The sequence below is a fragment of the Hypanus sabinus genome, chromosome 19, assembly GCF_030144855.1.
Source record: "Hypanus sabinus isolate sHypSab1 chromosome 19, sHypSab1.hap1, whole genome shotgun sequence".
Lineage (NCBI taxonomy): Eukaryota > Metazoa > Chordata > Chondrichthyes > Myliobatiformes > Dasyatidae > Hypanus > Hypanus sabinus.
The window spans coordinates 70,620,187-70,632,935 of NC_082724.1; the positions used below are offsets into that span (position 1 = coordinate 70,620,187).

General features: G+C 41.9%; 1 protein-coding gene across 2 annotated transcripts in view; it reads left to right on the plus strand.

Annotated features, from left to right (window-relative positions):
- The window catches only part of stab1 (stabilin 1), a 323,963-nt gene that overhangs the window by 117,826 nt on the left and 193,388 nt on the right, over positions 1–12,749 (plus strand). For both annotated transcript variants that reach the window (XM_059944646.1, XM_059944645.1), the window contains exons 21-23: positions 1,065–1,151; positions 6,224–6,335; positions 10,393–10,579. In XM_059944646.1, coding sequence (XP_059800629.1) covers positions 1,065–1,151; positions 6,224–6,335; positions 10,393–10,579 — 386 coding nt within the window. The remainder of the gene's footprint in view (positions 1–1,064; positions 1,152–6,223; positions 6,336–10,392; positions 10,580–12,749) is intronic.

A 12,749-nucleotide genomic window follows, 5' to 3' on the forward strand; every position in this document is an offset into this window, starting at 1 on the left:
GCTCAAGGAGCAGCCATTTCTCCAGGTTCCACACAGAAGGACTGGGTATTCACTCCTTTGGTTAATCTATCTTTTAGTGGTTTTAATCTCACAACGTCCATAGTTTATCTGGTTGACAGATCAGGTCCTTCAGACTTATTATCTTTTACTGCTTATACTTATTAAGGGAGAGCAGAATGCTTATTGGATAGAAAAGAACTTAGTCATCAGATGTCTTTCATGGAGACTGCAGGGAAGGAAGGTTATAGATACCTCACTAATAATGTCCCAAGATTAGCTTCCTACCCAGAGGTTAAAACCCATTGGAATATATTTCTGCTGGAGATAAAGGATAATGGAATTAATGTGATCAATTCATATAACAATGCATTGAGATAGCACAAGCTAAAACGAGTGCAGAATAGAGTGTTACAGTTACAGAGTACAGGTGGACAATAAGGTGCAAGGTCATTGTGAAGTCTTGTCAATCAATAATCTTACAACAGTGGGATAGAAGCTGTCCTTCAAGCTAGTATTACATGCTTTTCAGTCTTTTGTATCTTCTGCCCTGTGAGGGACAAGAAAGAGAATATAATGCTAGCTGCTTTAATGAGAAAGTGAGAAGTAGAGGCCATGCTGGTTTCCACGATGTTCTCCACTCTCTGCCGTTCCTTGCATTCTCAAGCAGAGAAGTTGCCATACTATGTTGTCATGCATTTGGATAAGACACTTTCTATCGTGCATTGATAAAAGTTGGTGAAGGTTAAAGGGACACGCTAAATTTCTTCAGCCTTCTCAGGATGTAGAGGCATTGGCAAGCTATCTTGACTGTGGTGTTCATGTGGTTGCAATAGGACAGGCTGTTGGTGATATTCACTCCTAGGAAGTTGAAGCTTTCAGCTCTCCCAATTTTGGTATCATTGATGTGCACTGTCCTCCTTTCTGAAGTCAATGACCAGCTCTTTGGTTTTGTTGATATTGTTGTCATTATGCCATGTTGCTAATATTAAACATGAATAAAAGCATATTGTTCCTGAAGAGATCTTTGTAATAAATTAAAATGTGGTCATTTTTGTTCTGTCTAGAAACCACAATGCTGTAAAGGCTTCTACGGACCAGATTGCAAGGCTTGTTTAGGTGGTTTCCAAAATCCATGTTATGGACACGGAGAAGTAAGTTGATGAAAAATTGAGAGAAAGGTTAATTATTTAACCAAAAATCAGTAAAGGAACTATCAAAACACTTGTATGTTGATAAGCTTCATTATGGATGGCACATTATCATAGTAGTTAGCATAATGCTATTACAGTGCCAGCAACCCGGTTCAATTTCTGCTGCTGTCTCTAAAGAGCTTGTGTGTTCTCCCCATGGCCACATACATTTTCTCTGGGTGCTCTGATTTCCTCCCACATTCCAAAGACATATGGGTTAGTAGGTTTATTGGTCACAGGGATATTATTGGGCAGTTGGGCTTGTAGAACCGGAAGGGTCCGTTACCAAGCTATATCTAAATTAATTAATTAGGAAATGTGATTAAAGCCTTTAAGTATTTGCTACCGTTGAAATGCACAATACAAAAGGAGGCTATTTGCCCCATGTCCTGGCAGGTCATAATTAAGGCTTAGGTTCATCCTACTTCTCTCGATTCTTTGTTTTGTAGGGTTATGAATAGGTTTGGACCTTGGACAGGTGCTGACTGCACAAAGTAAGAGGCTCAAGAAGAAATTGAAATGAACCTTTAGTCCTTGTGTTAGATAGCCATCCCTTGGCCCATAAGACTTCCAGTAGAGCTACTAGGACTTGATGTTTCAATCACAATGATAAAGTCGGCACTCTCGATGTTGGAGTGGTGACAAGGAGGGTAGCTACGTCATCGGGGTCATCAGGTGGGCACCCTCCTTCTTTGAAGTTTCATTGATAAGCCCATGACATCTCTAGAGGGCTCAATGGTGCTACGTGGCGTCCCAGATACACCCCCCTCAGTTCCATACCCTCGTGTCTTCATCTTGCAGCCCAGTTGTTGTCTTTCCTTTTAATCCAAATCCAATTACTGCTTTCTTCTGCTGCATTTGACAAGGGCTTGATTGCTTGTTGGAGGGAGACACCCCTCACCCCCACCTTCTTCAATAGACTGGTTGTAGATGTAGCAACAAATCCCCTGCATCCCACTTCCACAGGGAAAATCTTGGTCTTGCAGCTGTTCTGCGCAGCTTCAGTTACCAGTTCAGAGTACTTGGTCTTTTTCCTTTCATAAGCTTCTTCAACACCATCTTCCCTTGGTACTGTCAATTCCACAACATATGCCAGCTTGGCTGCTCTGGATCACAGGACTATGTCTGGCTGGAGTGTTGTAGCCACAATGTCTGGGGGAAACACAAGCTTTTTCTCCACGTCCACGTCCATTTTCCAATCCCAAGCAACATGCAGAATGCTTATGTCGTTTGATGTTACTTGGTGCTCTGGAGGTTGGCCTGCTGGTACAAATTGTGTAATGTGGATATTTCCTGCCAATGTTTGTGGGAGAGCGTTTACGGTGGTTTGCCTCTGTTCCAAGATTGATGCCAGCTGTCTGAGAACTTGGTTATGCCGCCAAGTATACTGGCCCTGGCTGAGGCTCATGGTGCATCCTGTTAAAATGTGCCTCAGTGATCCAGGTGCTTGACAAAGAGAGCAAGTGGGGTCTTCTCCCCACCACTGGTTCAGGTTCTGGGGTGTGGGTAGGAGATCATAAGTGGCTCTGATGACAAAACTTAGCCGAGGTCCCTTCATCTCCCAGATGTCACGCCAGCTGAGTTTCCTCATTTCCAGGCTCTCCCAGGTAGTCCATTGGCCCTGCTTGGCCATTGAAACGGCTCTGGTGTGTCGCTCTGCCTCCTCCTGTCTCCTCGCCTCCTCCACCATGAGCCGTCTCTTCTGCACTAATGTTGCCTTGTACCATTGAGGAGCCTTTGGGATGAGCCCGAGACCAGCTCTCCCATGTTGGACTTGACCACCCACATCCCTGAAGTGAAGAGCAGACCTAGCACTCTGAACGGCTTCAAATGGGATCCACTTCCTCCCTGTTGCCATACGGGGGGCCGCTGTTTGACTAACAGTATCTTCAGATTCAGTGAGGGTAATGACCAACCTTGCTTTGGTGCATTTGTATTCTTCAACAAGACTTGTAATTGGTAATTCCAATTTGCCATTCCCGTACAGTCCAACAGGACTTAAGCATCGTGGAAGTCCAAGCCACTGTTTCACATGTGTGCTGATCACTCTTTCGAGCTTTTCCACCTTGTTGATGGGGATCTTATACACTGTTAAAGGCCACATGAGTCTTGGGAGTATGCCAAACTGGAAGCACCACAGCTTGAGTTTTCCCGGCAGCAAGGTCTTGTTGATGCGAGCTATGTACGTGATGGTATCCTTTTTGAGTTGTTTAAACTGCTCGGTGTCCTTGAGCTTAGCATCATACCATCGACCCAAGCTCTTCACTGGCATTTCTGACACAGTTGGGACAGGTGTTCCATCAATATGAAATCTTTGATCCGTGACTTGACCTTAGACAATGGAGATGCTTCTGCACTTGCTGAGCTTGATCTTCATCCTCGCTCATGTGATGTTCTGATAAAGCTTTTGCAGAAGTCTCTTGGTGCAGGGGATAGTTGTCGTCAGTATTGTTATATCATCCACATAGGCTCGTATCGATGGTAACCTTCGACCAAACTGTAGACGTTTTCCTCCCACAACCCATTTTGAGGCTGACAATGAGCTCCATTGCCATAGTGAAGGCCAGTGGGGAGATGGTGCACCCCGCCATGACGCCTGCTTCCAGTGGTTGCCGAGCTGTGGTGAAGTCTGATGTTGTGAGACAAACTTGCAGATCCTGGAGGTAGTGTTTTACCAGATTTGTTATTGTTGCAGGCACCTGAAAGAATTCAGAAGTAGCCCACAGCAGGGAATGAGGGACCGATCCATAGGCGTTGGCCAGGTCGAGGAACAAGACATGCAGATCCTTTCCTTCTTTCTTAGTTGTCTGGATTTGATGCCATATGACGCTGGTGTGTTCAAGGCATCCTGAGAAGCTTGCTATGCCAGACTTTTGGATTGGTGTGTCAATGAAATGGTTTTGTTTCAGATATTTTGTAAGCCTTTGCGCCAACATGCTGAAAAAGATCTTGGCTTCTATGTTCAGAAGGTTTATTTGGCGAAACTGTTCAATAGTGGACAAATTCTTTTCTTTTGGGATCAGCACTACCCCCCCCCCCCTCCCCTGCTCTTCTCCAGGCATGGGGATCACTTGCTTTTCCCACGCAACCCTCATGTTTCTCCAGAGGAATCTCAGAACATCCGCGGTGTTCTTGTGAACACAATACGGAACACCGTTAGGGCCTGGCGCTGATGCTGATCTTACCTTCTTCACTGCCTCTTTCACCTCACTCAGCTTGGGAGGGCTGATGTTGTGGGGGTGAGATTGGTGGGATGTCAGCTGGGACAAGTATCGGTTCATCTTTTAGCTCAGCAGTGGGGGTGGCTCTGAGATATCTTCCAACCTCCTCTTTTGATGCTTTCAGGGATCCGCTTTTCTCTTTGTGAAAATGCCTCTGACATATTTAAAGGGGTCTTTGTAGACATCTGTTCTAGCTTTTTCCTTCTTTTTGCGTTGTTTCCTTAAACTTTCTGCTCTGCGCAACTTCGAGAGCCTCTGTTTAAGGTCCTCTTGAAGGAGGTTGATGCCCTCCCTCTCTTCTGCTGTTACTTTTTTCCACAACTTCCTCGGGCCTCTTCTTTCTTTAACAAAGTCACTGGATTTCCTGGAGACGATGGGATTTGGAAGGAGAAGGCATATCTTTCCTGCTGACTTGTTCCTTCACTCCAAACTTCTCCTTTCCGTAGCTGTAGATCAGGTCGCCCAGCTTCTTCAACTTTTCTGCTGATCCCTTTATGCCACTTAAGATCAGGCTCACATCTGCATTGATGGTTTCCCACTCCTTGTTGTTAGACTTTGGCCATTTCACCAATGGCTTATGTCCTTGCATGTTCTCCACTTTACGATGTGCCTGGCTGTGTTGGACTGCTGCTTGTGCCTGAAACTTCTTCCACACCTCGTGGAGTGCTGATACTCTGTGGACTGTGGGTTTCTTCCTGCCGCTGAGTTTCATCTGACTGATTTGACCTTCCTCTGAACAGAATCTGGTCAATGTGGGACCCTGGTTTGGAGATTTTCAAGCATTTCTTCCGTCCTTGATGACCACGAATTGATGTTACTTTAGTCCAGCCACACCTACAGGTCTGAAGAACATGTCCAGCTGCTGGTTTCTCAAGAGTATTGTCACTTTCTTGGTTCATTGTTGTGTCCATGCCAAGGTTCGTTACTATAACTTAACATCCTAAGGACTTGTTTGGCTCAAGGTTAATTTTTTTATCTTTTTATGCCTTCGTGATTTGGTTTCCTGTACCTTTTTGTATTTGGTGTGTTATTCTGACTTCAGCCTCTTGTACATCACCATTTCATCTGAGGTGATGAAGCAGCGTGCATTCATTTGTCAGTATTTCTGTCTCCGGGTTGAAAGACTGTGGCTTCAACTTCCCCTCTTGCAACATCAACACAGAAATCTGTTCTGACTTTCCACTGAGAAACTTTGTCCCGCTTGTTCTGATGTGTTGCCCTTCTAAAGACATCTTTAACCATTGTGTTGTCTGCTCTTCCAGAAGCATCTTTTAAAATCCAATGCCATTCATTTTTGAAATCCTTCATTCTTTTTGAAAAGAGCTGAGGATTTTCTGTTCTCTTGGATATGAAAACCCTATATAAATGCAGGTTCCCTCTTCTTCCCATTGTTGTGTTGTAAATATTCAATTGGGAAGGAATTTCCCTAATGTTAATCTTTCAGCCAATTTCTCCAATTAATAAATCATGTCGTTTTCCTACAAAGACAACTACTTCATATTCATTAACTTTGTGTTCATCCCTGAAATGTGACAGGCACTCTGTACATTTGAGTCCTGCTATAGCAATAAATAGATTGCTTATTCTGCATCTCCTGAAAAGGTGAAGTACTAAGTAATTTAAATAAAAGTAAAATTAACAAAAGAATCTTTGAATGATTATCTATAATAAGAATGATTGATTTTCAATGTTCAAGATTGTATATTGTCATTCTTCAATACGAGTCTAAAGGAGAACACAGTGAGTGTTGGGCTCTGAATCTGATACAGTATAAATAAAACACAATAAACATACCATTTTTGTTTTTGACAGTGCTCCGATGGAATAGAAGGAGATGGTTCATGCAAATGCCATTCAAACTTTAAAGGAATTGCCTGTCATATTTGTTCTGGGCACAATAAACATGGTGAAAACTGCACCCAAGGTCAGTGATGAACTAAACTTGAAGTGTTAATGAGGATTTAAACTAAAGTACAAACGTGATGTGTTTCACAATAATGTTATGTAGAGTTTCTCTTTGTAGTCATGGATAGTCCATGACAATATTCTAACTAACAAATGGGGCTGGTGGATCTGTATAAATTGGTACAGGGAATATGATTTTAATCTTGCCTATCAGATGGGAATGTGGCAGAATTGTTTTTATACTCTAGCCAAAAAATAGTGAGGTAGATCTGATGAATGGGAAATCAAGTGGTGTATAAATTCAGTGTTGCACTCAATCGCTCAGGTTTCATGTTGGGTTAGGTTATAATACCCCTGATTTTGTTAATTTTGTATTTGCTAATTGTAGGGTGGTATTTCATCTCTATAACTTCTAAACTACAAGGCAGCAGTTTACTTGAGTGGTTGTATTCCCTGAAATGTATTCAGGATGTGCTTGTGGTGAGTGACACTCCCACTTATGGCAAATTTGATCTGGGCAAAATGACCATTTGTCTCATATGACTTAAATCTCATGCTAGAAAATAAAACAATAGCATCCAGAATAAAATTCATTCATGAGGCAACTCTGTTGACAAACAGAGTGTTATATAAGGAGTGCTGCCACCTAAGCAACAAAATCAGATCTTTGACTGTTGATCTTCACAGCATTTTAAAAATAAACTGCACTTATGTGCCTTTCAATGCCCTTCAAATAAATTGCAGACACTGCTTTAACTGTGGTGTATAAAAAAACAGCAGGTTATCTATGCACAATAATTTCCTACAAATGACAATGAGCTGATGACCAGATCACCTACTGCAGTGATATCAGTTAGAGGATGTGTTTTATCCAGGAATCCTTTGCCTTAGTTCAACATATCAGAATAGGATTTTTTAACCTCCAAGATATGGGAGCCATGACACCAGTTTAACATTTCACCAGAAAGATAAAACCTTTCTTAGTATTGCAGAGATTTTGTGTTGAAACATTTGGATTTGGATTTTAATCATCAGAGAAAAATATTTTATTACTCAATAATTCAGCTGTTAATATAATATGCAACCATCTGCTTCAATATATACAGCCCCTTTTTGATTTTTGATTCTCTACTGCAATGTGGGCACTGCTTTCAAAGTTCAAAGTAAACTTATTTATCCAAGTACATAGATGTCACTATATACTACCCTGAGATTCATTTCCTTGCAGGCATTCACAATAAATACAAAGAAGCACAATAGAATCAATGAGAAAAACAAAGACTGACAAAGAACCAATGTGTAAAAGTCAATTAATTGTGCAAATACAAAAAGACAAACAAAATATTAATAATAGATAAATAAGTAATAAATAATATTGAGAACAGGAATTATAGAATCCTTGGAAGTGTATCCTTACGTTGTGGAATCATTTGTTACCTCAGTGCTGGGGCGAATGAAGTTGTCCATAAGACATAGGAGTAGAATTAGGCTATTGGCCAATTGAGTCTACTCTGCCATTCAATCATGGCTGATCCTCTTTTTCCCTCCTCAGCCCCACTCCTCAGCCTTTTCCCTGTAATCTTTGTTACCGTGTCCATCAACCTATCAACCATTGCCTTAAGTACACCCAACAAACTGGTCTCCACAGCTGCCTGTGGTAACAAATTCCACAAATTCACCACCCCTCTGGCTAAATAAATGTCTCCTAATTTCTGTTTTTACCACCCCCCCATCCTGAAGCCTCCTGCATTAGACTCTCCCACTGCGAGAAACATCCTTTCCACTTCTACTTTGTCTAGGCCTTTCAACATTCAAAAGGCTTCAATGATATCCCCTCTCATCCTTCTAAGTTCCAATAAGTACAGACCCAGAGCCATCAAACGTTCCTCGTTTGATAAACCTTGCATGACCAGAAACATACTTGTGAACCTTCTCTGAACCTCTCCAGTGCCAGCACATCTTTTCTTAGATGTAAAGCCGAAAACCGTTCACAGTACTCAAGTTGAGGCATCATCAGTGCCTTATAAATCCTCAGCATCACATCCCAGCTCTTGTATTCCTGACCTCTTGAAACCAATGCTAACATTGCATTTGTCTTTCTCACCACTGACTCAACCTGCAGGTTAATCTTAGGGGTGTTCAGCACAAAGATTCCAAAGTCCCTTTGCATCTCAGTTTTTTGGAATTTCTCCCCGTTTGGAAAATAGTTTGCACATTTATTTCTACTACCAGTGCATGACCATGCATTTGCCAACATTATATTTCATTTACCACTTTCTTGCCCATTCTCCCAATCTGTCTAAGTTCTTCTGCAGTCTATCTGTTTCCCCAACACCATCTGCCCCTCCACCAATCTTTGAATCATCTGCAAACTTGGCAACAAAGCCATCTATTCTATTGTCTACATAATTGATATACAGAATACAAAGAAGTGGTCCCAACACTGACCCATGCGAAATACCACTAGTCACTGGTGGCCAACCAGAAAAGGATCCTTTCATTCCCAATCATTGCCTCCTACCACTCATCCAATGCTCTAACCATGGCAGTAAATTTCCTGCAATACCATGGGCTCTTAACTTGGTAAGCAGCCTCACGTGTGGCACCTTATCAAGTGCCTTCTGAAAGTCCAAATATCCAACATCCACTGCATTCCCTTTATCTATCCTGCTTGTAAGCTCCTCAAAGAATTCCAACAGGTTCATCAGGCAGGATTTTCCCTTAAAGAAGCCATGTTTGTCCTATCTTGTCCTGTGTCACCAAGTACTCCATAACCTCACCCTTAACAGCTGACTTCAACAGCTTGCCAACCACTGACAACAAGCTAACAGGTCTATAATTTCTTTTCTGCTGCCTTCCTCCTTTCTTAAAGAGTGATAAATCTGGTTATTACTCCTCAGGAGCCTGATGGTTGAGGGGTAATAACTGTTTTCAACTATGTGGTGAGGGACCTACTGCTAGCATTTCATTCTCTCCCCTAATTTTATCTTGCTAAGCAATTTTCAGGTGATATCTAAGTCCCCCATTTAGAAAGAATCACATAAAGACCAGATTTGGTTAAGACATTAGGTGTTCTTCCCTGAAAGACATTAAAATAGTTGAGTCACAGAGTGGTACAGTGCATGCTGATCTTTTTGCCCATTTCACCCACATCTGTGCTTTGCTGGTCAAGTGCTCTTAAACAAATTACTTGTATTTGATTCCATCATTTTCTCTGGCAGCATATTCCAGATATCAATCACTCTGTAGTTATAAAAAAATGTACTTTCTCAGATCCCTTGAAAACTCTTCCTTTCACTTAAAACTTGTGCACTCTTATTTTTGATGCCTTACCATGGGAAAAATTTCTCAGCCATCTGTGCCCATAAATAAAATGCATCAATCCAGGCAGCATCTCGACAAGTCTCCTGTACACTCTCTCTAGTGTAGTTCATCTTTCCTATGATGTGGCAACCAATTCATTTCCACTATTATAGCATTTTTATTTCTATTGTTACCATTACCATTTCTAGCTTTTTTAATGCAACACCCTATTATTGAATTACCAGCTGCCTTGATCAGGTAACCTTACGGTAAAAATAAGCAATGTCACCGAGGTGCAGATGTGTGTCAGAAGGTTACCTCAGTCAATTGTGGGGTCAAATTTCGGGACAATTGGAGGTTAGAAAAGGTGACAGAAATTAGGTTAGTGGTTGAAGAGTAGAGTTTACTTTGGGGCTAAATGTAAGAATGGAACCAAGAGAAAGGGTTTTCACCTTGTTGGTGAAGAGTTTTGGGGAAGAGAATGTGGTCAAAAGATTCAAATGTGACAGACAGGATGGGAAGAACAAAGTATGATGGTTCAACCTTGTCACATGGTGTCATTTGGAGTTTTGATAGAGCTGTTTGGGTACTGTAGAAGAGGTAAAGCCGATCAGAGAGATTCAAGCATGGTGGCTTACAAAAACTGGGCTAAGTTTTGAGGAAGAGGAAGATGAAGGTGAAGGTGAGTCTACCCAAGTAGAGAGAATACAAGCATGTTGTGCCAGAGAGCATGTATCATTTCTACCCGTGATATATTTGCACATCTTTTGCAGATTGCCCTTGTCTATATGGGATTTGTGATAACAGACCTGAAAACGGTGGGATTTGCCAGCCTGGCACATGTAAAGAGGGATTCATGGGTACATTCTGTGACAGGAAGACTGAGCTTTGTGGTCCAATTGGTTTATCCCAATATTGTCATGCATTTGCTGTGTGTGAATACAGCAATGACACAGTCAGGTAAGACAAGCAAGAATTACACTTCAACTGGCAATTTTCCTTTGTTTTCTTTCATTTAATGGCTGAAAATAATCAAAGACGTAGTTACGCAGTGTTTCATGCTGGCGAGTCTAAAAGGAATGAATTATGTATATCTGGTGTGTTTCTGGCTAAGTAGCAAACAGTCACATCAACAAACTTATGTAAAACGTGGTTCCATGAGCAGCAAAGAGCTAATAAGCAGATAACAAGTTGAAATCTGGCTGCTCCACACAAAGCAGTTAGCTCTTACCTTCCTAACTGTGTGGAAGTAGTCCAAAGTTCCAAACTCCCTCGTGCTGATGCTGGAGCATGAACTTCCCACAGTTTCCTAGGATGTAACATGTGGCATCTGAATACTGGGCCTTTAGTGGCTGCATTAATTTCATTGTCAGTGAGGAAGATAAAGAAATAACAGGTTAGTTACAATATCTTTAATTGATTGATTTAATTTAAATTAATTTAGTGTTTTTTTTACTTTATAGAATTATTGTGGAGCAAGGTGAAACCATCTGAGTTCATTAGAACTAATTCTGCCAGTCCCATTCCCCTGCTGCTTCTCAGAAACAATCTTTATTCCCTTATGACTGCCTATTCTATTCCCTTTTGAAGGATTTGATTTATTCTGTTTACACTTCATAGAAAAAAGAAACATAGAAAAACCTGTAGCACAATGTGGTAAACCATGTATACCTGTCTGGACATGCCCCTCTGCTGACTGCTCCTGTGGCTCCTCTCACAGACCCCTGGATAATGGCGATTGTGTCACTGCTCCTCCCACAGTCCAGGGCGGTCATCCAGCGTGGACGTGGTCCATTTTACTGCTATTAAAAGCCTTTCAGTATTTACTCTACTTCCAGTCTTTTGGAGTTAATGATAGTAATCACACAATACAGGCCCTACGGCCCACAAAGCTGTGCCGAACCTTCTCGTGAATCCCAAGTTATGGGTGCTCTCTGAGACAATCCCCTCACATTTTTTGGCCAAAACTTTATATACATGTTCCCAGTCTCTTAACTTTTTGCGCATTGTAATGACATTTTCCAATTTGCCCCATCTAAAATATGTCAATGTCTATTTAAATACGTCATGTCAATTTCAAGGATTTGTACACAGGTAAGACCAGGTTACCCTATTCCTACAAATCCCTGGAGCTGTTGAATCTTACCTGTATTTTCTCTCCTTATTCTTACTACAAATTCATACTTCTCCATCACATTTCCTCTACCCATTGAGCCAGCCTATTACAATAAACCCTCTCCCACTCCAGGTCTCTGTGCAGATTTGGAAATCGTACTGGGCACATTTGTATCCATTCAATGCCCATTTGAAAGAAATATCTGCTTATTGTGTCTACAAAAAGTATTGAATACAGCCCCGTCCATCCCAGGAAATGCCCTCCCCACCATTGACCACAGCCTCCAATGAGCATTGACACAAAATAGCAGTATTTATCATCAAGGATTCCCAGTATCTGGGACATACTCTCTTCTCACTGGTGAGAGACAGCTACAGTGTCACTTCCAGATCCAATGAACTTCTGTTCACTGCCCACCATCTTGTAGTTAAGCACTCTAGTCATGTCTGCTTTTCAGATCAGGTCAGCTGTGGCCCACTGCTTGTCTTTCCAGTGCACAACCCATCCTTCCATAGTCATCAACACAGCCATAACTCCTGCACTGCTCATCACTGTGGCCTTGTCTCAGCTGTGACCCAGCATGCTAGACTTTTCTGGCGTAAAGGCAACGAGCCAATGATCTGATTGGCTGTGGATAGTAAGTTGAAAGGTATCCAGCAGTTAAGTTGACAGGACATTTTCTTCCAGGTATTAGATGCCAAGTTGAAAGATCATGCTTTATAGAGTCATAGAAATAGTCCCTTTGTCCCAATGAATCTGTGCCAAACCGTTTAAACTGCCTAGTGCCATCAGCTGCATCCGCATAGTAACCCTCCATCCATGGAGCTATCCAAACTTCTCTTAAACGTTGTAATTAAAATTGCACCCACCCTTGTGCTGGCAGGACGTTTCACACTGTTTCACCCTTAACCCCTGACCTCTGGTTGTAGTCTCACACAACCTCAGTGGAGAAAGCCTGCTTGCATTTACCCTGTCTGCGTAAGTGAGATTCAGATTGATTTGTCACATACAGAT